The sequence below is a fragment of the Cetorhinus maximus genome, chromosome 3 (assembly GCF_964194155.1).
Source record: "Cetorhinus maximus chromosome 3, sCetMax3.hap1.1, whole genome shotgun sequence".
Lineage (NCBI taxonomy): Eukaryota > Metazoa > Chordata > Chondrichthyes > Lamniformes > Cetorhinidae > Cetorhinus > Cetorhinus maximus.
Window position 1 is genome coordinate 46,463,175 of NC_135881.1, and position 25,552 is coordinate 46,488,726.

The following is a 25,552-nucleotide window of genomic DNA, read 5'->3' on the forward strand; positions in this document are numbered from 1 at the left end:
GGGTAACATTGAGGTACATGTGAATTAATAGACAAACTGTGGTTGAACACATCACACTACAGAGAAAATGACAGGTGCAACCAAGACAGAGTTCGTGGATTTCTCAAGAACACACCCAGACGTCAGTAAACACCAAGTCAAACAGTCATGTTGAAACTGTCTCATAAGGGATTCCCAGCTCCACCTTCGAAGATCTCTCCTTGGAATTTCCTCAAAGTCACCTCCCACTTAGACGGCTTTAACAGTGGCCCACCTCACAGGGTTTCAATCTCGTATTCCAAGATTCCTTCTCCCTGGATTCCAGCCTACACTCAAACACTAGCTTACAAGCACACTTTCAGATCAATGGCGGTGCCAAGCAGAACTGCTCCAAAGGGGAACCTTTGCCCCAACGGCCCTCGCTATTTAAAGTCTGCTCCCTGCAGCCTTTCTTTAACTTAACTGGGACCTGTTCCTGTCCCTGCCTCTGTGACCCTTGTAGGGTGACTTCCAAAAACTGACAGCCTCAAAAAGAATTGTCCACTGACACTTAAACTGATCTGATGATCTATCAAAACACTCCCAGAGGGTCCCACTCTTGTTAGGTGGCAGGAACCCATGTAACAAGTATTGAAACTTCCTGTGCCTTAAGTGTTACAGTCTCCACCGTCTGCTAATTTAGCACCCAGGGACTTAAAGGTCAATGATTTCAAGACATAGCTCAAGTAGAAATTCATATGTATGACTTCATAGCAATTACAGAGACATGACTACAAGAAAACCAAAGCTGGGACTTGGTTATCCAAGGGTATGTGATATTCAGGAAGGAAGGGAAGCTGGGAAAAGGTGGTAGGGTAGCTCTGTTAATTAACAATGGCGTTAGTACTGTAGTGAGAGATGATCTTAGTTATAAAGATCAAAACAGAGAATCAGTTTGGGGGGAACTAAGAAACAGCAAAGGGAAGAAAACATTTGTGAGAGTTGTTTATAGGCCACCAAACAACAGTGGTAATGTAAATCACAGTATAAATCAGGAAATTAGAGGTATGTGCAACAAGGGTAAAAAAAGCAATCTGGGGGCTTTCAATCTACATATAGACTGGTTAACCTGATTAATATTGTGGAGGACGAATCCTTTGAATGTATACATAATGATTTTCTAAATCAGTAAATGAGGAGCCAACTAGGGAATGGGCTATTTTAGATCTAGTATTGTGCAATGAGAAAGGGCTAAATAATAATCTTGTTGTAAAGGAATCTGTAGGAAAAAGTGACCATAAAAGATAGAGGGTGGAATCATCCCAGATTTCCACTAAGTGTGGTAACAGGTGGGTAAAATGCCGGTCACGAAGGCGGGTTTTCACACCGTATCATCTCAAACCCACCGCATTACTTATGCATTCCAGGGAAACACGCTGTTTTGATGGCGGGCGGGCTGTCATTCGCCTGCCGTGCCATCATGTTGCCGCTTCAGCACACTAGGTGCCATATTTAAAGTCCAGCTGTGTGCAGATATCTCAGTGTTTCCAGCCCATGACTGCTGCAGGGAGGACATCCGCGAAAGGCAAAAAGACTGTAGCCGGGTTTAGCGGTGCGTCACTGGAACGCCTTTTGGATGCTGTGGAGGCCAGCTGCAATGTCCTCTACCCCTGCTCTGGCCACAGGATGGGCAGCGGCGTGACCAACCAGACTTGGGAGGTGATGGCAGCTGTGGTCAGTGCCAACGCCCTTCAAAAGAGGACAGCCACCCAGTGCCGCAAGAGGATGAATGATCTCCTCCGTTCTATCAGGGTAAGTCACTTTTCTCACTCACAGTGCTCTCCCATGCCCTGCACCAGTGCGGAAACACACACCTCAGTGGGACCTAGCTTTAGAATAGACTCGGGATCACAATCTGGTGAGCACATTTCGCTGTCTGGTCCACAGCAGGCGGCAGCAGGGACTTCCCAGGTATCTGGCACTCATAGGATTGCTGGAGGCCAGAAATTTTCTGAGTCCGAGTCAGATGACGAGCCTCTGGACTTCGTCATGTCACAGTTGCTGGAGCTGCAAAGGCAAGCTTGGGAACATCAGGAAGGGATGTCTGCTGCACTCCTCAGATTGCAAGGCACAATGGAGGAATCCATCTGCATTCAAGCTGAGGTGATAGCGCCAGCATGCCAATGCACCGAGGTCAACACTGGTAGTTTGGTGGCCGCCATGGAGACCTTGGCCCAGGACGTCGCTCTTGCACTGCTGCGTAGGCTCAACTCCATCGCAGATACTACAGTTGGCCTCCAACAGTGTGTAGGCAAGAGGGGCATGGGGCAGCTTGATCTCACTCCTTCTCCCCAAGGAGTCAGCCTGGGACCCTTGGGCACCCATAGGGAGGAGGATCAAAAGGTGCCCCCCCTTCCCCCTCCACGGGGCCATCCATCCAGGATACTCCAGGAGTGTGTGGCCCACCCAAATACCCTCTTCCTGTGATCTCAGCAGCCCCAGCTCCCCTGGCTGAGGAGGGTGCCACTGCTACACATCAGGACCCCGATAGCAGGTTGGGGCCCTCCAGGTCTTGGCCATCTGGAGGTCCTGCCAAGGTCATCACATTTAGAGCGTTGCAGTCAGCAGGCTGTCTCCACCTCCGCTGTGGATGTCCAGGGAGCATCAAGACGTAGCAGCAGGGTTAGGAAAGTTAAGAAGGTGTATCTCTTTTGAGTCAACCAAGTAAACTAAATTAACAAAATTAGAGACAAAGTAAATAGCAGCCCCTTAAAGCGAAACTGCAAAAACAAAGACAAAATTTAAAGGAAACTTGCAAACATTAAACTAAAATGTGATTAACAGGGTCAATAAAATACCCCAGTCCCCACAATGCACACTGAGCACGGAAGGCCTGGATTGTGCCGGCAGCCTCCCTCTCCACGGACACCTGGCCGTTAACATAGCTGCGGAAGAGGGGCAGACAGTCGGGTCGGATGACCCCCTCGATCGCCTGCTGCCTGAACCTGTTAATGGCCAACTTGGCCAGGCCCAGGAGCATGTTCACGATGAGGTCCTCCTCCCTCCTGGTCCCATCCACACTGGGTGCCCGTATATCAGGAGCGTGGGACTGAAGTGCAAACAAAACAACAGTATAAGGTTTTTTAAATAACTGAAAAGGTAGTGCAGCCTACAACTCCCTATATAGACTTGGCCCACGGACTCCACAAGGCCGCAAACGTTGCAGGTATCTTGGGAGTCCGTGAACCGACACATCCTACGGTTGTATGGGACTGCTGCATGCAACACCCTCCACTCCAGGTCCCCGATAGAAAGTGGGAGGACAATCCTGTAGTGGGCCCCCCACTGGGGACCTCCGCCGCGGGACAGCAACAAGGCACGCCAGGGCATGTCCAGGCGGCGGGCGACAGCAAGGAAGTGAAGAGTGTGCAGCAGCAGCCCATACAGGAAACCCCTCTGTGCCGTGCTAAAGGGCACAGAGGGCATTTCTGTGAGGCGACTCAGGCTGTGGGGCACTGGCTCCTGAGGGAGGTTTCGAGGCTTGGGTCCAATGTGGAATTCCGTCCACACAGTGGGTTAAGAAGGTGTAACTCTATTGAGTCAACCAAGTCAACTAAATTAACAAAGTTAAGGAAAAAGTAAAAACAGCCCCTCAAAGGGAAACTGCAAAAACAAAAGATAAAATGTAAAGGAAACTTACTAACATCAAATCAAAATGTGATTAAAGGGTCTGTAAAGCACCCCAGTCCCCGTGGTGCCCACGGAGCATGGAAGGCCTCGATGATGCTGGTGGACACCGCGTGCTCCCTCTCCAGGGACACCTGGCAGGGAACATAGCCACAGAAGAGGGGCAGACAGTTGGGTCGGACGACCCCCTCGATCGCCCGCTGCCTGGGCCTGTTAATGGCCAGCATGGCCAGGCCCAGGAGCATGTTCACGAGGAGGTCCTCCTCCCTCCTGGCCCCCCTCTGCACCGTAGATCAGGAGTGTGGGACTGAAGTGCAAACAAAGCACTAGTAAAAGATTTTTTAAATAACTGAAAAGGGAGTGCAGCCAACAACAATTAACATTAATGTGGTCCACGGACTCCACAAGACTGCAAAAAGGGCAGGTATCTTGGGAGTCCGTGAACGGATACATTCTACGATTGTAGGGGACTGCTGCGTGCAACACCCTCCATCCCAGGTCCCTGATGGAAAGTGGGAGGACACCTCCGTAGAGGGCCCCCCCAATGGGGACCTCTGCCGCCAGGCGGCAACAAGCACGCCAGGGTGTGTCCGGGCGGCAGGTGAAGGCAAGGAAGTAAAGGGTGTGCAGCAGCAGCCCATACGGAAACTCCTCTGTGCTGTGCTAAAGGCCATGGAGGGCACTTCCGTGAGGCGACTCAGGTTGTGGGGCACCGGCTCCCGAGGGAGGTTTCAGGGCTTGGGGCCAATGTGGAATTCTGTCTGAATGGGGTTAAGAAACTCTTTTGAGTTATCAACAGTCACAGATTGCAACTCTTTTGAGTACAATCACAGTTCTTGGTTTCCGGGAGTGGGACATGAACCCGCAACCCTCTGATTCAAAGGCGAGGGTGCTATGAACTGAGCCACAGCTGACACCTCAATGGGGTTAAGAAGCTGTAGCTCTTTTTAAAGCCAACCAAATAAACTAAATTAACAAAATGAGGAATAGTTAAGAAGGTGTAACTCTTTCAGAGTCAAGCAATTAAACTAAATTAACAAAATGAGGGATAGTTAAGAAGGTGTAACTCTTTCAGAGTCAAACAATTAAACTAAATTAACAAAATGAGGGATAGTTAAGGTGTAACTCTTTCAGAGTCAAACAATTAAACTAAATTAACAAAACGAGGGATAGTTAAGAAGGTATTTTTTGAGGGAGATGGAAGAGGAAACCAAGATATGGCATCCCGTACAAATTGAAGGGGGAGCCCCGACCACCTCCCAGCCCAAAAATTGCCTCGTATAGCTTACAGGCAGGAGAAGAAGAGAGTTGCACAGCCTGGGCACGGGTGTTAATCAGTTGTACATGCTGTTCACTATTGTCAGTAAACTCCCAAGAATGTCTCCCTGCCTATGGCTCCTTGTTCTGATGAGCAGTGTTCATGTCACCCAGATGTGAAACCTTCTGCACAAGATAAAGGCAGGTGTCTTAGTCCAGGGCCTCTTCCCAGTGTTTTGTGCAGCCTTCAAACCAAAGTGATGGTCCGGTCTCACACTCCCTGGACACATTACTGATGCCTGTACCTCGATGGTACTTGTCATTGCTGCCAGAATGTAGTGGGCAGGCAACAGAGTTCCATCATTCTCTCTGAGTGCTTGTAGCACCCTGAAGGTGGGGCAGGCTCCCATCTCTTTAGCATCTGTGACCAATGACGCTGCGCTCCTGAAGGGGTCAGGTGCTGGCAAAGGATCAGATGCTTTTAAAGTTTCATGGCTGCGTCTCTATGATATGACCCTGATCAGAGAGCGCAAACGAGCTGCCCTTGGCCAGACAGGAGTCAGACATTCTCAGAGCTATGTGAAGGTCTATGGAGTGTCCTCACTTCATGTCGCCATCATCCTCCTGCAATTGAGCAACTATTAGGGCCTTCACTGTGTCTCCATGATAGGAGCATTATCACAGGGAGTATGTGCGCTACCATAAGTCAGACTAGAGTCAAACGTTCACAGATGCAATGTGAGGATCTATGGGGTCTCCTCACTGTATGTCTTCATCATCCTCCACAAATTTAGCAACTATCAGTGACTCCCGAGCACGCCTGCCTTGCCTTGCCAGTGCGAGGGCCTCATCGCCGTCATCATTGCCTTCGAGGACCTCTTCACCCTCATCCCCATTGGCGTCCTCCTCATCCAAGAAGACCTCCAGCTCCTCCATCTCCTCCTCAGCCAGTTGCTCTCCCTGTTGCAATGCCAGGTTGTAAAAGGCGCAGCAAGCGACGACGTTGCGTGATACCTTCTGTGGACTGTATTGCAGGGCTCCACCAGGCTGCTCCAGGCACCGGAACCTCATTTTCAGCATCTCAGTGGTCTGCTCCACCAAGTTGTGAGTTGCAGCATGAGCCTCTGCTGTAATCTGAGGCCGCCGCACAGGTGTCATCAGCCACGTTCTCTGTGGGTAGCCCTTGTCCCTGAGGAGCTATCCCTGCAGCTTCTGTTGACCTGGGACTACGTCAGGGATCTGTGACTGACTGAGAATGAAGGAGCCGTGCACACGCCCTAGAAACTGCGTAGACCTGCAGGATGTGTTTCTGGTGGTCGCATACCAGCTGTACATTCAGTGAATTGAATTCCTTGCGGTTGATGTAGTTGACCGCGTGTTGTGACGGAGAGCTGAACACTATGTGAGTGCAGTCAATGGGGAAACCCAAGATCTGGGCAAATCCAATCACTCTTGCATCCTGGCTGTCCTGGTCCCGGGAGAAATGAACGAAGTTGTGTGCCCTCACAAAGACGGCATCCATGACCTCATGGATGCATTTGTGGGCGGAGGCTTATGATATCCCACAGAGGTCACCTGTGGAGCTCAGAAAGGAGCCACTGGCACAGAAATTGAGTGCAGCAGGTGGCAGATGTGAGCGACCAGTTCCCTAGACATGCGCAATCTTCGGCGACACTGGTTCTCGGTCATCTGCAGGAATGAAAGGCGGCGTCTATAAATCCTGGGTGTCACTAAGCGCTGACCAGCGACAGCTCACTGTGGCTTTTCGGCGGCATATGCGGGAGCCCCACCTGCCCCTTCTTCCTGAGAGTGCTGCTCCTCCCTCTGCGCAGTCAGGTGCCTCAGTCGCTCTCCCCTCCGTCATCTTCACTCTCTGTATGCCATGAGGTGTTCAGCTAGTTCACCAGGCTCCATGATCCTGATGTACTCCTCCTGCAGGATGAAAGAGAAAGACATGTGGGTTCGCATGGGTGTTCTAAGAACCTGTCCTGGTTAAGTGTGAAGGCCCCTTAACGAATCGCAGAGAGTGCTGGCCACCACTTGGATGACCAGAGATTAGTGTGCTGCATGGCTGCTTAAAATCCCACCTACCTCTGCCCCACCCCACCTGACCGATTGGTGGCAGTTTTTCCCATTGCACTGCATGCTGTGCTCTCAGTTCAGGCGCAACATTCTCCTAGCCTGTGCTGCAAGGCAGCACTGTTAGCTAGAACCATCGGGGAGACTGGTCAAAACTGGGATGCTGACATTGCAAGGGGCTGTGAGCACCTCCATCAGTAACTGCTCTATGGCGAGCTTCAGCAGATTGTACAATGTGCACAGTTGTCCAATTGCTCTGCAGTTCACTAAAACACTCATTACTTTGTAGTCTGTGCTCGAGGGGTGAAAAGCTCTGGGGCACTTCATGGCACTTTGATGCCTCTGCGTTGCTTGAGTGGGCAGATAAGCTAGAAGCCTGACTCCAATCATATAAATGGCTGTGCTTGAAGTGTCTCATTTGCAGAGGAATGGTCACTTTATATAAGATGACCCTAATGTGTGGCCGCTTCCCCCACCCACCCTACCCCCACCCCGAATGCTTGTGCGTTACGTTTAATCAAAGGGCAGCCCTAGCCACCGACCCTACCCCCCTGCACTCCCCACCAAGTCACCTGAACCACAGGGATGGCCTTGCCCCCTCGACTAAGTCACCGAAACTGCAGGCCTGCCCTTGCCCCCTCCCCCATCGTGCTTCAACCACAGGGCTGCCCTTGCCCCCACCCCCATAGTGACTCAACCACAGGGCTGCCCTTGCCACTACTAACCCCCCCACCCCAGCTGTTGTGAAACATGTCAGTGTGCTTTCCCGCCAACATGGGCAAACGATCCAGTGGGGGGCGCGGGATCGAGTCCGCTGGGCAGGCCTAATAATGATATGCAGATTTATTACAATGAGGTTCCCAACGTCCAATGGCGAGATGAGCAGATGATCGCAAACTGATTTCATGCCGTTGTGAAACTGATTGTGTCATATCGTCTGCTCACACCACTAAATGCACCAGACGCCGGCAGGCATGGAAAATCCTGGCCAAGATTTTACATGAAGTTTGGAAATGATTAGTTCAGTCAGAGATTTGGGTCTTAAACCTAAATGAAAGAAACTATGAAGGTATGAGGGGCAAATTGGCTATGGTATAGTTTACAACAAAAATGCATTCCTTTAATGCACAAAATCACAGCAAGGAAAGTGTTCCAACTATGACTAATGAAAGAAATCAAAGATCATAGGAAGAGGTGTATAAAATTGCCAAAAAAAAATTGCCTGAGAATTGGGCACATTTTAGAATTCTGAAAAGGAGGACCAAGAGAAAGGTAAAAATGGGAAAATACAATGAGAGTAAACTAGCCAGAAACATAAAAATGGACAGTTAAAGCTTCTGTAGGTATGTAAAAAGGAAAAGATTAACAAAAACAAATGTGGATCCATTACAAGCGGAGTCAGAAGAATTTATAACGGGGAATAAGGAAATGGCAGAGAAGCTAAACAAATACTTTGTGCCTGTCTTCAGGAAAATATAAAACCTCCCAGAAATAATGGAGAATCTAGGGACTAGTGTGAACGAGGAACTGCAACATATTAATATTTGTAAAAAAAAGGAACAGAGAAACTGATGGGACTTAAAGTAGATAAATCTACTTTAAGTAGATAAATCTACTTTAAGTAGATAGATGGATCTGATGATCTACATCCCAGAGTGTTGAAAGAGGTAGCTGCAGATATAATAGATCAGTTGGTGGTCATCTTTAAAAATTCTATAGACTCTGGAATGGTTCCTGCAGATTGAAAGGTAGCAAATGTAACCCCACTATTTAAGAAAGGAGGGAGAGAGAAAACAGGGAGCTACAGACTGTTAGCTTGACATTAGTAGTAGGGAAAATGCTAGAATCTATAATAAAAGATGTAATAACAGGACACTTAGAAAATAATTGGAAAGAGTCAACATGGATTTATGAAAAGGAAATCATGTTTAAAAAAACCTGTCGGAGTTTTTGAGGATGTAACTAGCAGGATAGATAAGGGGGAAAAGGTGGATGTGGTATATTTAGATTTTCATAATGCTTTCGATAAGGTCCGACACGAGGTTATTAAACAAAATTAGTGTGCTTGGGATCGGGGGTAATAGACTGGCATGGATTGAGAACTGGTTAAGATAGGAAAGAGGAGTTTTTAGAACTATGAATAACTTAAAAGAAAAGCACCACAGATACTCATGTCCGTTCATGTGATTGCAAGATTCTAGAAAGTCAGGCCAGTGATGGTCCCTTCATGGAGGAGCTACAGTTCAGCTAGCTAAAGCAGGATTTTGCAGAATTCCTTTAAAGCTGATGGTGACGTAGTGAGATGAAATTGGTATCCAGAGACTTGGTCTGCTCGGCAGGCAATGGCTGGAATCTTCCTGAGAAACTGGCTCCGAGGAGGCTTAAACTTGATACAGGCTGTTGGTCAGCCTACAGTCCTGCTTTCATGTTTGCAGGCTGGAGTTTAAATAGCAGACTGAGTTGCGAGTCTGGAAATGTAATATTAAAACTTTACAAAGGCCAGAAGCTTAGATCGTGTGGTGTTGTCCATTAATGAGTCAGTTGCAGGCTAACAAGCCTCTGGTTAAAATTCATTATTTACCCTAGGAGATTAATGGTAGCTTTTAGCGCTTCTGCACGTATAACAGTTTTCCTTGGCTTCCCCTTTGTTATAGTCCAGGCTGGGGAGATGGATTGTCTGCTGGTCCCTGGTTTTGTTGATTGTAAGCTGTCCTCTCAGTGAAAGGTGTGAGATTCCACAAGGATGAAGGTTGAGCTTTTGTCCTCTAACTGCTGTTGGAAATTTCCAGAAGCTGTAGCCAGCTTGTGGATCATGTCACCTGTAGTAGCCATCTTTTGGTTCAGCAAAGTCCATTTTTTAAAAATAAGCAAAAAGATAAAGTTTTATTTAAACAGTTTATGATCTCTTTCATGTCTTAGAGACATGACACAATCTATATCAATGATTTGAATGTCGGGATTAAATATAATATTTCCAAACTTGCACATAACACAGAACTAGGTGGAAGTATGAGTTATGGGGAGGATGCAAAGACGCTTCAAGGGATTTTGGAGAGACTAAGCAAGTGGGCAAAAATTTGGCGGATGGAATACATTTTGGAGAATTGTGAGGTTATCCACTTTGGTAGGAAAAACAGAAATACAAAGTATTTCTTAAATGGTGAGAGGCTGGGAAGTTGAACTGCAGAGGGACTTGGGTGTCCTCATGAGTCACGAAAAGCTAACATTCAGGTACAGCAAGCAAATAAGAAGGCAAATGGTATGTTGGCCTTGGTTACAAGAGGATTTGAGTACAGGAGTAAAAATGATTTACTGCAATTATACAGAGCCTTGGTGAGATCTCACCTGGAGTATTGTGTGTAGCTTTGGTACACTTTCCTTAGGTAAGATATACTTGCCGCAGAGGGAGTGCAATGAAGGTTCACTAAGTTAATTCCTGGAATGGAGGGATTGTCCTATCTGGAAAGATTAAATGGCCTGGGCCTTTATTCTCTGGAGCTCAGAAGAATGACAGGTGATCTCATTCAAACATACAAAATTCTTACAGTGCTTGACAGGGTAGGTGCAGGAAGGATGTTTCCCCTTGCTGGGGGTCGGGGTTTTGGAACTAAGGGACACAGTCTCAGAATAAGGGACAGGCCATATAGGACTGAGATGAGGATGATTTTCTTCACTCAGAAGGTAGTGAATCTTTGCAGTTCTCTACCCCAAAGGGCTGTGGAGGCTCAGTCGTTGAGTATGTTCAATACTGAGCTCGATAGATTTCTACCTATTAGAAATATCAGGTGATACAGGGATAGTGCTGGAAAATGTTGTTGAAGTAAAAGATCAGCCATGATCTTATTGAGTGGCAGAGCAGGCTCGATGGGCTGAATGGCCTACTCCTCTTATTTCTTATGTTCTTAAGTATTTAAGCTGTGAGCAATAAGGAGCCAATCAAAAAAGGTTTTCTTGAGTGAAAGAAAGAGCCAATTTATTAACCACTAAACTTGAGAAAAATAATAAAATTGCAACGTCAACCATTCGGCCCTCATGCAGATTTTCAGGTCCACACACATACACATACACACACACACAAACAAATGTATCAGACATAAGAGGAGTTACAGTCCAATAAAAAGAAGGTAAAAGAATATATGGTTAAGTGACCATTGATTGTTCTTGATTTTAAACGCTGTGGCCAATTTGGGTTTGCTGGTGTCTTGGATGCAATCAGATGTAGAAGATGTTGTAATTATTATGAGATCTCGGTTCACTGGTAGGTTTCTGGTAGAGTTGGCTTCTTGAACCAGGTGACACACTTGTTCCAAAAGAGAGATTGGGAGAGAGAGCAGCCGTCAGCCTGTTCCTCTGCTGAAGACTTTCTTGATAGCGCTTGTGTTACTTGCAATCTAGTGGCTGGACAGCCTTGCCTTGAAATACTTCATCCATTGTGTATTTCCAAGAGGTTTTGGGTGTGTCTGTTTATGGCAGCCATTGTTTCAACATCCAGTACTTGCATTTTTAATGCCTTTTCCTTAGACAGTTACGAGTTTCGATGGGTGTCTTGATTATAGGAAATGTCTATTTCTTCACAATCCCCTGAGAGTGATTTGTTCGTTTCTCACCTTCATCTTGGAAAGTGGCCTTGCATTTTTAAGCAGTTTTCTCTGTCATAGTTCAAATTGCAAAATTTTGAGTCAGTTGAAAGTTGAAAAGTCATATTTTCAAAAATAAAGGGGCATAGCCTCGTGACAACCTGTCCTCATAATTTAACCCTTTTCAACACTTGTATCATTGTTTTGAACCTGCACTGCACCATCTCCAAAGCCGTTATAGCCGTTTTGAGCTGTGGTGTCCAGAACTGCATGCTGTTTTCCAGGTATAGTCTAACTAGAGCTTTATACTACTGTAGCAGAACTTCCATTCCTTTGTATTCTAGTCCCCTTGAAATAAAAGCTAACATTCTGTTGAATTTTTAAATTGCTTTTTGTACATGTCCAATGGTTTTTAATGATTTCAGTACTTGGACATCTAAATCTCACCCTGATAGTCCTCTGTTTCCTTGCTCAAGTTGTCATTCCTCATGTGTAAGGCAGTGAGTGATTAGCACTTTCCAGCATAGACCAGTGGGAAGCAATAGGGCATGGAAAACTTGCTCAGCTTTTATTTTCCCATCCCTTGGCATAAGAATGTTGGACAAATTTTAGTGACCCCACTGTCTCCCAGCTGAGATTAGCTAACTGAGCACAAATTAGGGTCAAACTTGAAATCTCTAAATCTGTATGGTTCATCTCCTTTATCAATTGCAGAACCATTTCAAGAGGGTAACCACAGTTCAACATTGCACAATCTGTGTGCTGGTTCAGAGCTATTTGTAAAAACAAAATGTAGTAAAAGAAACAGAAGTTTCCAGAGAAAGGGATTAATAAATATAGTAAGCAGTTTCAAATTTATGAGAATGTTACTAACTTTAATAAGACTTAAAGAGTTAAGAAGTATAATTTTTAAAAGCCTTTTTTGCCTTATGTTCTTTATTTTCTCTCCATAATCTATTCTATAGGTATAAAGTAGCCTTTAGTGCCTTACTTGTATGAACCTTGACTGTGATAGTCTACAATCAGTTTGGCCGATGGGGAACATCACAGCTGAGCCTAATCCTGCACTGCCTAATACCTCATATATACACTTTCAGCATAAGTTATTGGATAGCAATCAGGAATGGAATCCAGGCAGTTTACCTCTCTCTAACCCAGGCCTGCGGAGGGCCAATTACAGGACCTCTATAACCACCCAGTTTATGATCAGCTGATTGCACACACCAGAGAATGTAATAGGAACGTTTCTGTTCTGTGTGGCTTAGTAAGACAAATTTGCTTTGCTGTTAGGGAGATGCTAAGTAAGTAATTCATAAAATTTCAGATTTGCTAAACTAAACTAGAAGATTGTATGATCTTATTTTATTATGAGATAGGACATTTCATAAGACCCTTAAAGAAGAAATTAAATAATCTGTTATCAGTGGTTGCATTATCATTGTTCAGGATGTTACTGTCATGTGAAAAATGTAATGTTCTGTTTTCCTCTGCCTTTTAAAAAAACAAATTGATCTCTGAAATAATTGCTCAGGGTACTAAACTGAAGTATAATGCACAGAATAATGACTGCTAGCCATATTATGCACGTTCTGTTTGTACCCGCTGTAAATGGTATGAGGAGAGGGATGGTTTGCTCTGAATATGAAACTACTTTTAATTTTGCAGCTATGAACTTTTTTGTGACATAAGGGATATGAGATCAAATGAACTTAACTATTATTGTAACTAAATATAGAAATTTGGGGATGATTAACAACTGCTGACTAAAAGGAAGAACAATTGATTCTAGTCACATGTCTTGGACCCAGATGGAATGAACAGTGCTACAAAATGAATTATTTCAGTTCTGCTCATGCGCTTTCGCAAAAGCAGCTGCTGAAGATTATGTGCATGTTGATGAACAAGAAGAAACAAACAAGAACAAAGAAAAGTACAGCACAGGAACAGGCCCTTCGGCCCTCCAAGCCTGATCATATTGCCTGTCAAACTAAAACATTTTACACTTCCGGGGTCCGTATCCCTCTATTCCCATCCTATTCATGTATTTGTCAAGCTGCCTCTTAAACACCGCTATCGTACCTCCTTCCACCACCTCCTCTGGCAGCGAATTCCAGATGCTACAACTTTTGATTCCATTTTAAACATTACAAATGTAACTGACTACAAATTGTTATAAACCCTGTTATAAGTATTTTTAATTGTTATATTTTATTTTTCCATTAGTTTCAGCTTCATTGATTTGAAGTGCTTTACTAAATTAAATTCATCTTTCGATATAACTAGATTTTTAAGTTATTGGTCTGAAAAACTGGCATGATTATGTAAGGTTCTTTAATATGTAATTGTTTTATATTAATATCAGGAAGTTGTGGAAGACCTATTGGACTTAGATATGTCTGTAACAGAGACCGAAGAGTTTATTCAATTTGTCAGCGGTGCACGAATTCTGCCTGGATCTGTCCCTCTAACTCATAGATATGGTGGTCATCAGGTAAAGTGGAATTGTATTATGTATCCTTCACAAAGAATTGAAAGCTTACTCTATTATTATACCAACATTTCTATTTTTTTGAGAATAAATTTACTCATAATCAATGAAGTTAATGGTTGAATTTTATAGATATTAAGGTTAATCCGGTGATCCCCAAAAAGAAGCTGTGCTTAAAGTTAGTACATTTTGGAAATGGGGTTATTACATTGTTGCCCCCATGTGCCAAGTCATGCTCCCTGCAAACTCAAAATTAGCCCTACACCGTAAAGGCATTGCCTGTAAGGTTAGACCATATAAACCAGAATGTCTCTGGTTCAATCACTGAAGCAGTATCAGTAAAAGCAGCTGTTGGTCATGACTTCCATTTCTGATTGGTCCTTTCTCCAGAGGGAGAGAGAGGGGAAGTGTGTGTGTGTGTGTATGTAGAGGGAGAGAGAGGGTGTGTGTGTGTATGTAGAGGGAGAGAGAGGGTGTGTGTGTGCATGTCAGAATGGGAGAGTGTGTGTGTCTGTGTGTGAGAGAGGGAGAGAGTGTGTGAAAGGGACAGAGTGTGTGTGTGTGTGAGGGACAGAGTGCATGTGTGTGCATGTGAGAGAGGGAGAATGTGTGTGTAGAGGGAGAGAGAGGGTGTGTGTATGTATGTCAGAGGGAGAGAGAGGGAGAGTGTGTGTGTGTGTGAGAGAGAGAGAGAGAGAGAGAATGTGTGTGTGTTTGTGCATGTGCATGCGTGCGAGAGTGGGAAAGTGTATGAATATAGAGGGAGAGAGAGGGTGTGTGTGTGTGCATGCGAGAGAAGGAGTGTGTGTGTGTGGTGTGTGCGAGAGAGGGAGAGTGTGTGTGTGTATCAGAGGGATCAAGGGGGAGTGTGTGTATGTGTGTGAATGAAGGGGAGAGAGTGTGTGAGAGTATGTGTGTGTGAAAGAGAGAGAAAGGGAGAGCATGTGTGAGAGAGAGTGTATGTGTGTTTGTGAGCGAGGGAGAGTGCGACAATGAGAGGGAGAAAGAGGGAGTGTGTTTGTGTGTGCATGCGCGTGAGGGAGAGAGAGCGTGTGTGTGCACGAGGGAAAGTAACTGTGTGTGAGAGAAGGAGAGAGAGTGTGAGTGAGAGGGAGGGAAAGGGTGTATGTGTGTGTGAAAGGGAGAGAGCGTGCATGTGAGAGTGTGTGTGAGAGGGAGAGAATGTGTGTGTGTGTATGTATGTGAAGGAGAGAGTGTGAGAGGGAGAGTGTGTGTGAGAGAGAGAGGGCGGGAGTGTGTGTGTGAAAGGGAGACAGTGTGTGCAAATGAGAAGGAGAGAGAGTGTGTGTGTGTGTGAGAGAGGGAGAGTGTGTGTGGGTTTGTGTGTGTGAGATTGAGTGCGTGAATCTGTGTGTGTGAGGGACTGTGTGTGTATGTGTGTGTGAGAGAGAGTGTGTGAGAGAGAATGTGTGTGTGTGAGGGACAGAGTGTGTGTGTTTGTGTGTGCATGCGAGAGAGGGAGTGTGTGTGTATGTGTCAGAGGGAGAGAAAGGTGGTGTGTATGTGTGTGTGAGTGAGGGAGAGAGAGAGTGTGTGTGTGTGCGAGTGAGAGAGAGAGAGCGTGTGTGTGTGTGTCAGGGAGAGAGAGGGGGAGCGTGTGTGTGTGTGAGAGAGAGAGGGAGAGCGTGTGTGTGTATGAGAGAGAGAGGGAGAGCGTGTGTGTGTTTGTGAGAGAGGGAGAGAGCGTGTGAGAGATGGAGAGAGCGTGTGAGAGAGGGAGAGAGCGTGTGAGTGTGTGTGAGAGAGGGAGAGAGCGTGTGAGTGTGTGTGAGAGAGCGTGTGAGTGTGTGTGAGAGGGAGAGAGCGTGTGTGTATGTGTGTGTATATGTGTGTGTGTGTGAGAGGGACAGAGTGTGTGTGTGTGAGAGAGAGAGTGTGTGTATATGTGCGTGTATATGTGTGTGTGTGAGAGGGGCAGAGTGTGTGTGTGAGAGGGAGAGAGAGTGTGTGTTTGTGTGTGCGCGTTGCATGCGTGCAAGAGTGGGAGAGTATATATAGAGGGAGAGAGAGGGTGTGTGTGTGCATGCTAGAGAGGGAGTGTGCGTTTGCGTGCGCGAGAGAGTGTGAGTGTATGTGTGTCGGAGAGAGAGAAAGAGAGGGAGTGTGTGAGAGTATGAGTGTGTGCGTGAGAGGGAGAGAGTGTGTGAGAGAGAGGGGGAGAGAGTGTGTGTGTGTGTTTGTGTGTGTTTGTGAGAGAGGGAGAGTGTGACAATGAGAGGGAGAAAGAGGGAGTGTGTGTGTGTGCGCATGAGGATGTGTGTGTGTGTGTGTATGTGTATGTGAAGGAGAGAGTGTGAGAGGGAGAGTGTGTGTGAAAGGGAGACAGTGTGTGCCAATGAAAAGGAGAGAGAGCGTGTGTGTGTATGTGTGTGTGTGAGAGAGGGAGAGTGCGTGTGGGTTTGTGTGTGTGAGATTGCGTGCGTGAATGTGTGTGTGAGAGGGACAGAGTGTGTGTGTGTGTGTGTGAGAGAGAGAGTGTGAGTGAGAGGGAGGGAGAGGGTGTGTGTGTGTGTTGAGAGGGAGAGTGTGTGTGTGTCTCAGTTTGTGTGTGAGAGAGAGTGTGTGTCTGTGTGAAGGAGAGAGTGTGAGAGGGACAGAGTGTGAGTGTGTGTGTGGGAGAAGAGAGAGAGAGTGTGAGTGAGAGGGAGGGAGAGGGTTTGTGTGTGTGTGTGTGTGTTGAGAGGGAGAGTGTGTGTGCGTGTGTCTCAGTTTGTATGTGAGAGAGAGTGTGTGTCTGTGTGAAGGAGAGAGTGTGAGAGGGACAGAGTGTGAGTGCGTGTGTGAGAGGGAGGGAGAGGGTGTATGTGAGAGGGAGAGAGAGCGTGTGTATGTGTGAGTGAAAAGGAGAGAGTATATGTATGTGAAAGGGAGACTGTGTGTGTGAGAGGGGGAGAGAGTGTGTGTGTGAGAGAGGGAGGGTGTGTGTTTGTATATAGAGGGAAAGGGAGGGTGTGTGTTTGTATATAGAGGGAAAGAGAGGGTGTGTGTATATAGAGGGAAAGAGAGGGTGTGTGTGTATTTAGAGGGAAAGAGAGGGTGTGTGTGTATATAGAGGGAAAGAGGGTGTGTGTGTGTGTCAGAGGGAGAGAGGGGGCAGTATGTGTGTGCGCGCGCGTGCAGATGCATGTAAGAGAGGTGAGAGAGTGTGAGAATGTATGTATGTGAGAGGGTGAGAACGTGTGGGTTTGTGTGTGGGAGAGAGTGTATGTGTATGTGAAGGAGAGAGTGTGAGAGGGAGGGAGGGGGTGTGTGTGTGTGTGTGTGTCTGTGTATGTGAGTGTGAAAGGGAGAGAGTATGTGTATGTGAAAGGGAGACTGTGTATGAGAGGGAGAGAGAATGTGTGTGTGTCTGTGTGAGTGAGAGAGGAAGGGAGTGTGTGTGTGAGAGAGGGAGAAGGTGTGTATGTGTGAGAGAGGGAGAGGGTGTGTATGGGTGAGAGAGGGAGAGGGTGTGTATGGGTGAGAGAGGGAGAGGGTGTGTATGTGTGAGAGAGGGAGAGGGTGTGTATGTGTGGGAGAGGGTGTGTATGTGTGAGAGAGGGAGAGGGTGTGTATGTGTGAGAGAGGGAGAGGGTGTGTATGTGTGAGAGAGGGAGAGGGTGTGTATGTGTGAGAGAGGGAGAGGGTATGTATGTGTGAGAGGGAGAGGGTGTGTGTGAGAGAGGGAGAGGGTGTGTATGTGTGAGAGAGGGAGAGGGTGTGTATGTGTGAGAGAGGGAGTGGGTATGTATGTGTGAGAGGGAGAGGGTGTGTGTGTGTGAGAGAGGGAGAGGGTGTGTGTGTGTGAGAGAGGGAGAGGGTGTGTGTGTGTGAGAGAGGGAGAGGGTGTGTGTGTGTGAGAGAGGGAGAGGGTGTGTATGTGTGAGAGAGGGAGAGGGTGTGTGTGAGAGAGAGGGAGAGCGTATGTGAGTGGGAGATAGTGTGCGAGTGTGTGCATGTGCATGCGTGCGAGAGTGGGACAGTGTGTATGTATATAGAGGGAGAGTGGGTGTGTGTGTGTGCACGCCTGAGAGAGGGAGAGTGTGTGTGAGAGAGAGAGAGAGAGAGAGAGTGTGTGAGAGTATGTGAATGTGTGTGTGAGAGGAAGAGAGTGTGCCTGAGAGAGGGAGTGTGTGTGTGTGTGTGTGTGTGTGTGTGTGTGAGTGAGTGAGAGAGGGGGGGAGTGTGACAATGAGAGGGAGAAAGAGGGAGTGTGTGTGTGTGTGTGTGTGAGGAAGAGAGTTTGTGTGCGAGAGAGGGAGAGAGTGCGTGTGAGAGGGAGAGAGTGTGTGTGTGTGAGGGAGAGAATGTGTGTGTGTGCGCGCGTGCGTGTGTGTGAGAGAGAGGGAGAGTGGGTGAATGTGTTATGAGAGAGTGTGTTTGTGTGTGTGAGGGAGAGAGGGTGAATGTGTTGTGAGAGAGAGAGAGTGTGCGGGTGTTTGCCTGGCTCAATCCCAGTCTCAGGATTCTGAGTCACCCTCATCTCCACACACCAATACATCCACTCTCACAGTGGATGAGGATGAGTGAGTACACACCCTGAGACTGGGAGTGAGCTGGACACATGCACTGTCACCCCTTAGACCCTAATGGTCATTTTTATTAATTACTCTTTTTTTCGATTATCAATGTATTGCTTTTGACATTGCTTTATTTTTGCCCAGCAAGTTGTTTCTTTTCTTCATATTCGATTATTTTTTTGAAATTTATGTATTTTTCTGAAATCTGTTCATCGGCTCCTTGTGTGAGGAAAAAATGGATATGTGGCGCCCACGCAAAAACTGTTGAGCAAGCCTGGTGACATGAACAAAGTTCGAGAGGACTGGTGGCATCCCTGGTACTGTAAGCTCAGAAAGAGCCATTGCCTTCATGAGACAAAAGGATAAATGGGGAAAGTGACTGTTCCAAAGTGTACAAAAAAAACTAATAATTGTATTTTTTTAAATTGACTTAAAAATGCTTTCTGGATTGATGAGTTCACAACATGCGAAAACTGTTAAATAATTTTTTTTCTCTTTCTTTTCACACAGTTTGGAGTCTGGGTTGGCCAGCTGGGTGATGGAAGAGCCCACTTGCTTGGAGCTTATACTAACAAGTAAAGAAAGAAATTTTTAAGGAAGTTTGAACTAAGTGGCTTGAATGTAACTTGTTCAGAATAAAAGTGGTAGAGGAGGTTAGGAAATCAGCAAAGCATACATTTCTGATGGCTGATTGCATAAATGCAGCGGTTATGGTCCTGAACTACACTGGCCAGAAGATTCTAGGTTAGATCTCTGGTTGTTGCTTCGTTAGTTGATCTCAGCTGAACAGCAGTAAAACTTTAACAACCTCAGTTTTAGGAGTGGAAAAAAATCAGTCAAGCCTTACACTTCTAATCACTAATAAGAAGAGTAGATGTAATTGAATGAGCTTAATAATAGATGTGACTGTGTTGCCCTCCATGGCACAAGAATGTTCAATCATTCATTTAAGTGCAGACAAGAAGACTGAAATTGCATCCCAGCAAGAGCCAGTGCCTTCTCTAAGGGGGAAAATTGTAAAAATATAATGTTGTGTTCTAAAAAGTGTGGGGCATTTACATGACAGAGAATGTAAAATGAATGATGGTCTGTTACAAAGCTGCAATAAAAGTTGTAAGGTCACAGAGTGAATCACAATGCTACACATATTTGCTATCTGTAAACAAGACATCCAACAATCCCTGAGATCTAAAGTAAAACAAGTAGTACCACTTCAATTAAAGAAATCAATAGCAGCTTTTAAAAATGTTTGGAGACTGAATCATCAGAAGTCTGATAAATTCTTATAAATTAACCTGTCCATATTTCTATAGGCACGGTATAAGATGGGAGCTTCAGCTGAAAGGCTCTGGGAAGACTCCCTATTCTCGGTAACTTTAATAGATTGTCATTCATTCAGAAGTGATTTTGCATTAGTACTGCTTCTTTATTGGATTTCTGTTTCACAGAGATGGTGATGGTCGTGCTGTTCTCCGCTCATCCGTAAGAGAATTTCTTTGTAGTGAGGCCCTGAATTACCTTGGGATCCCCACCAGCAGAGCAGTCAGGTAGATGTTCTAATAATTAATAACTGTTATAGTTTCTAACATAATCTAGTTTTAATGAAAGGTCATTGACTTGAAACAGTATCTCTGTTTCTTTCTCCATAGCTGCTGCCTGACCTGCATTTTCAGCATTTTTTGTTTTAATTTAAATTTCCAGCAGTATTTTGGTTTTGATTTAGTGTTTTATTCACCCTCACTTCTCTTTTAGGAATGTCCACTTTTGACAAACTTATGCTCTTCTTTGTGATTTCCATTTGCCTTTTATCTTGTTCACCTTCATTACTTTCTGTTTCCCTTCTAATGTTTGATCATCTGTCTGCTCACAGCCTTAAGGATTCAAACTCCAATTCGAGCCTTCATTTTTCAAATCCACCCTTGATTGCAGATATCTCTCTGTGATGTTCAGTGTTCCTCAAAGCACTGCTCTAACCAGTTCCTGAGATCCACGTTTATTGCCGTGTGCCATCACAAACACACTCTCGGCCTTTCTATCCAACAACCCTGGCCTCCGTGGTCGCATCTTGACCAGGAATCTTCTCCCTCCCTGATCCCTCACACAGCAGACCCTTTCTTCCTTTCAAAATTCTCATTCCACCTGAACCCTTTGGCCTCTTACCTTCTCTTGATATTTTTATTGGAGACTGCCACTGTGACATTGACGATCTCAATTTCATTATTCCTCTCACTCACTCCAATCTATCTCCCTCTGAACTTGCAGCTCTCTGTTCTCTCAGATCCAACCTGATATTGTCATTAAACCTGCTTCCAAGGGAGGTGCTGATGTTGCTTGGCAAACAGTCCTCTATCTTATGGATGCTGATTGGCAACTCTCTGACATTTCTTTCTGCCTCACCTTGTACTGTGATTCCACTAGTGAACATCAAAATGTTGTTTCTCAGACTAGACTGTCATCTCTGGAGATCTGCCTGCAATAGCCTCCAAGCTGATAGTCCCCCAGTTCCAAAAAGCACGTTTCTAGCTCTTTCTCAAGATACATTTTGAAGCAATTTCTTCCTCACTTACCTGCATGATATCCTGGTGCTGCTTTCAAGCTGGAAGGCCTCTGATTGACTCTCCAGCTTTGTGAGCCCCCCCAGCTACCCTTAATTGGATGACAAGTCTGCCCTCTGGTTGTTAATTGGCCACTGAGTAACTGTTCCCCACACAATGTTGGCTTCTGACCCCCATTTGAACCTGATGGTGAGCTTCAGAAGCCTGCATGGAAAATCCGGCCCTGTGCATCTACATAAAATATTTGATATCTGTAAAAATCCACAACAGGACTTCCATGGTACACCAATTATTTCAGATGGCTCCTGCCCCACACAACTTACTTCATCATATCTCAACCATTTTTTCTCCCCTTGTCTAGTCTCTTTGACCTACTTACATGATTCTTCTGACACCCTCTACTAATGTAACCATTTTCGGTTTCCTGGCCCTAAACATCTCCTTTTCATCTTGAACATCCATCTTGTATCTCTACACCTCCCAATGTCTATGAGGGTAGATTAGAGAAATAGGAGGGCTTGAAAACAAGGATGAACATTTTAAAATCGAGGCATTGCTTCATCAGAAGCCAGTGTAGATCAGTGAACACAAGGGTGGTGACTGAATGGGATTTGACATGAGTAAGACACGGGAAACAGCGTTCAGGATAACCTCAAGTATATGGAGGGTGCCATGTGGGAGGCCAGCCAGGATTACATTGGAATAGTCAAGTCTAGAGGTAACAATGGCATGAATGAGGGTTTCAGCAGCAGTTGAGCTGAGGCAGGGGTGAAGTTGGACGATGTTATGGAGGTGGAAACAGGCGGTCTTAGTGATCATGCAGATATGTGGTCAGAAACTCATCGCTGGGTTAAATATGACACCAGTGTTGCAAACAGCATGGTTCAGCCTTATTGCTAGAGAGAGGGATGGAGTGGGTGGCTGAGGAATGAAATTTGTAGCGGGAACTGAAAACAATGGCTTCTGGATCCCAATATTTAATTGGAGAAATTTTTGCTCCTCCAGTACTGGTTGTTGGATAAGCAGTCTTATAATTTATCAATAGTGGTAAAGTTGAAATAGGTGCTGGTAAGGTAAAGTTGGGTGTCATCAGCTTATGTGAAAACTAACACTTTGTTTTCAGATGATGTTGCTGGGGGCAGCAAGATGAGAAGTAGGAAGGGACCAAGGATAAATCCTTGGGGGACATTAGAGGTAACAGGTACAGGAAGAGAAGCCATTGCAAGTGATGTTCTGAATACCATATCCAAACAAATGCAGTCCTGCTCAGCCGAGCCACAACGAAGAGGTCTTGAAAGAGGCTTGTATTGTCGATCATTTCAAATTCATATTGGTTTATTGTTTTGTTAGATGACTCTGTTCAGTATTCAAGCATGATCCTGAGCTTCATCAGAACTATTAGAGATCAATTCACCAGCTTGAATGATTATTACAATATTTGAAGATTGAAATATGTAATATATTTTTACTTATGTAAGATATGCTATCTGTTTATGTTTTTTATTGTGGTCAGTCATACTGTTTAGTTAATTTTTTTATCTTCTGACTTTTTTTCCCCCAGCCTAGTCATAAATTATTAAGATAATCTTGCATTTACTTTATGATGTTAACACTTTTCTACAGTCTGGTTATAAGCAATGATGACGTGAAGAGGGATCAATTCTACAATGGAAGTGTGAAGAATGAAAAAGGTATGTATGCTAAACTGATCACAGCAACTCCTGTTATTTGCAGAAAATTGAAAAAAGTTTTCATAGCATCAAAGTGTGTTATACAATGTGATATTTTTTACCTTTATTGTGTTCTTCAAGGTGCAATAGTTCTCCGTGTAGCTAAATCATGGTTTCGTTTTGGGTCACTGGAAATTTTGGCACATTCTGGAGAGACTGAATTATTAAGGTAATTTTACTAATTTTTGAAGTCTCTTTGGATTTACCAGAGATAACATTGAATCGCTCTTATGAATGAACTGTAAGATATATTTACAGGCCTAAATAGACATTGCTAAACTCATGCCAGATTGGGACAGCTAGTGTTTAAGTTAGAACTATACTAAATTCTGCTGTGAGTATAAATGCAAGGGATCTTTTTTGGTTTATTCTTTCATGGGATGTGGCATCATTGGCAAGGTCAGCATTTGTTGCCCATCCCTAATTGCCCTTGAACTGAGTGGCTTGCTAGTGCCATTCCAGAGGGCAGTTAAGAGTCAACCTGATCAGACCAGGTAAGGATGGCAGATTGCCTTCCCTAAAGGGACATTAGTGAACCAGATGGGTTTTTACGACAATCAGTGATAGTTTCATGGTTGCTGTTGCTGAGACTAACTTTCAATTCCAGATTTTATTGAATTCAAATTCCATCAACTGCCATGGTGAGTTTTGAACCAGTACCCCAGAGTATTAGCCTGGGTCTCTGGATTAGTGACATTACCACTACCCCGCAGTCTTCCCTTTGTTCCCATTGATACACATGGTTGCCAATTTTCCTTATTCAGTGTCTGTGCACTTTTCACAGATTTGACCCCTACTGAACCTAGCAAATTCTCGGGGTTCAACTGACTTAAATATTTGGGTGAGTGCCAGACCAATGCTCACTCCAATAGTTTTGTGAAGAAGGGAAATGTTGGGCTGGATTTTAACAGTCCTCTAGGGACAGGTTGGGAAGCCAGGGTGGTGGTGTTGGTGGGGGGGCGTAAAATAGCAAGGAAAGACAGGGTGGAGTGCCCCTAGGCTTCCTGCTGTCATGCATTTTACCTGCAGTGGGAAAGGTGGAGGACAGCCCTCCCATCCAGAAGTCAATTGAGCTATTTAAGTGGCCAATTAATGGTTTCTTCCCACTGCTGGAGGTATTTTACTAGTGGTGGGTGGGCCCTCCACTGCCCATCTGGTGAACCCTAGTGGGCCTGCAGGCTCGTGTTGGGAAGGTCTTCATAATTGGGCACTCAGTGACCTGTGGAGGGGTCCCCAGGCAGCAATGGCCACTTCTGTGGCAACCAACCTTGCCCTCACCAATGCACTGCACTCTTACTGGGGTATGCCTCACTGGCCCCTGCGCCCAGACCCCTCCTGCTTTGTTGGAAGGGTGGCCTATGGCCTATGGTGTCCTCTCTGCTAGGTACAATCCCAGCAATGGCCATGCATCCAGTGGCACTGCTGAGTTGCTGGCCCTCCGATTGGCCGGCATCTCTGAGAGCGGGCGCTCGTCCTTTAAAAGGATAGGAACCCTGACAGCAACTAGGGAATACCACAAATGGCTGAGGCGAGGTTGGCTCTGGCTCTTGGGCTAGTGATGCCAGCAAATTTACAGCTGTTGTCCCTGTGTTAGAAACAGCTGCCAAATTGCCACCTGCCATGCAGTATAGCTTTGCTGTATTGACAAAATAATTAAATTGACCTACCTGTAAATCAATGACTTCAATTTACAGATTTCTTCAATAGAAATCATAATGTGTGTTATTTGAATGGGATCTTAATGGGCAGAATTTTGCCCTTGGTGGGTGTGCGGGCCCCACTGGCTCGGCGGCGGGCGGACAGCTGGCCCCTGCCGCTGAAACGGGGCCCACCGCCATTTTGAGTGGGTGGGCCAATTAAGGCCCACCCAGCGACCTGCCCGATAGCGCTTCCTGTGCGGGCGGGGAGGGAATCCCCAGCTGTCAAAGTGCGCTCTTTCGCGCGCATGCTGTCTCAGGGAGATTAGTGACACTGTCAAAAACGTAAAAAATAGAGAAATAAAAATATTATTAACATGTCCCCCTCATGTGACAATGTCACACGAGATGGGACATGTTAATAAATATCACATGACATTTATTAAAGTTTTTAAAAAGGAACATGAAACCTCATCTCGCCAGTGGATGAGGTTTCATGTATTATCAGAAGCCCGCTGGGGCTCCTGGACTGCCCGCCAGCCTTAAGGTTGGACAGGCAGGGCCTTTAATTACTTTAATTAGCCTGTCAATGGCCTCAATTGGCCATTGACAGGTCGGCAGGCGGACAGCTGATTTCGCTGTCCGCCCGCCTTCCTGAAAATTTAAAGGGACTGGGATGACGTCAGGGGTTCCTCCCGACGTCATCCCATGCCATTTTCCCGTCGGTGAGCGGGCCCTGCCCCCAAATCGCTGACGGCAAAATTCTGGCCAATGTGTCTGCCTGATTATGGTGGGGGATTCCCATCCTTGTCTGATTTGAGCACAAGAAATGTGCATCGTGTGGAATCGCAGCAGTGAAACTGATTTCTGTTCCTATTTCCTACTCCTTTTACATGGTGAACGAGCACGCAGTGGCATAGTGGTATTGTCACTGGACCAATATTCTAGAGACCCAGGGTAATGCTCTGGGGACCTGGATTCGAATCCCACCACGGCAAATGGTGTAATTTGAATTCTGTAAAAATCTGGAATTAAAAGTCTACTGATGACAACAAAACCATTGC

The 25,552-nt window shown here is 45.6% G+C and overlaps 1 protein-coding gene across 1 annotated transcript in view; it reads left to right on the forward strand.

The window, feature by feature from the left end:
- The window catches only part of LOC144678149 (protein nucleotidyltransferase YdiU-like), a 126,130-nt gene that overhangs the window by 10,176 nt on the left and 90,402 nt on the right, over positions 1-25,552 (forward strand). The window contains exons 3-8 of the mRNA XM_078538042.1: positions 13,921-14,049; positions 19,077-19,141; positions 19,880-19,936; positions 20,015-20,113; positions 22,745-22,812; positions 22,933-23,020. Of these exons, the coding sequence (XP_078394168.1) occupies positions 13,921-14,049; positions 19,077-19,141; positions 19,880-19,936; positions 20,015-20,113; positions 22,745-22,812; positions 22,933-23,020 (506 nt within the window). The remainder of the gene's footprint in view (positions 1-13,920; positions 14,050-19,076; positions 19,142-19,879; positions 19,937-20,014; positions 20,114-22,744; positions 22,813-22,932; positions 23,021-25,552) is intronic.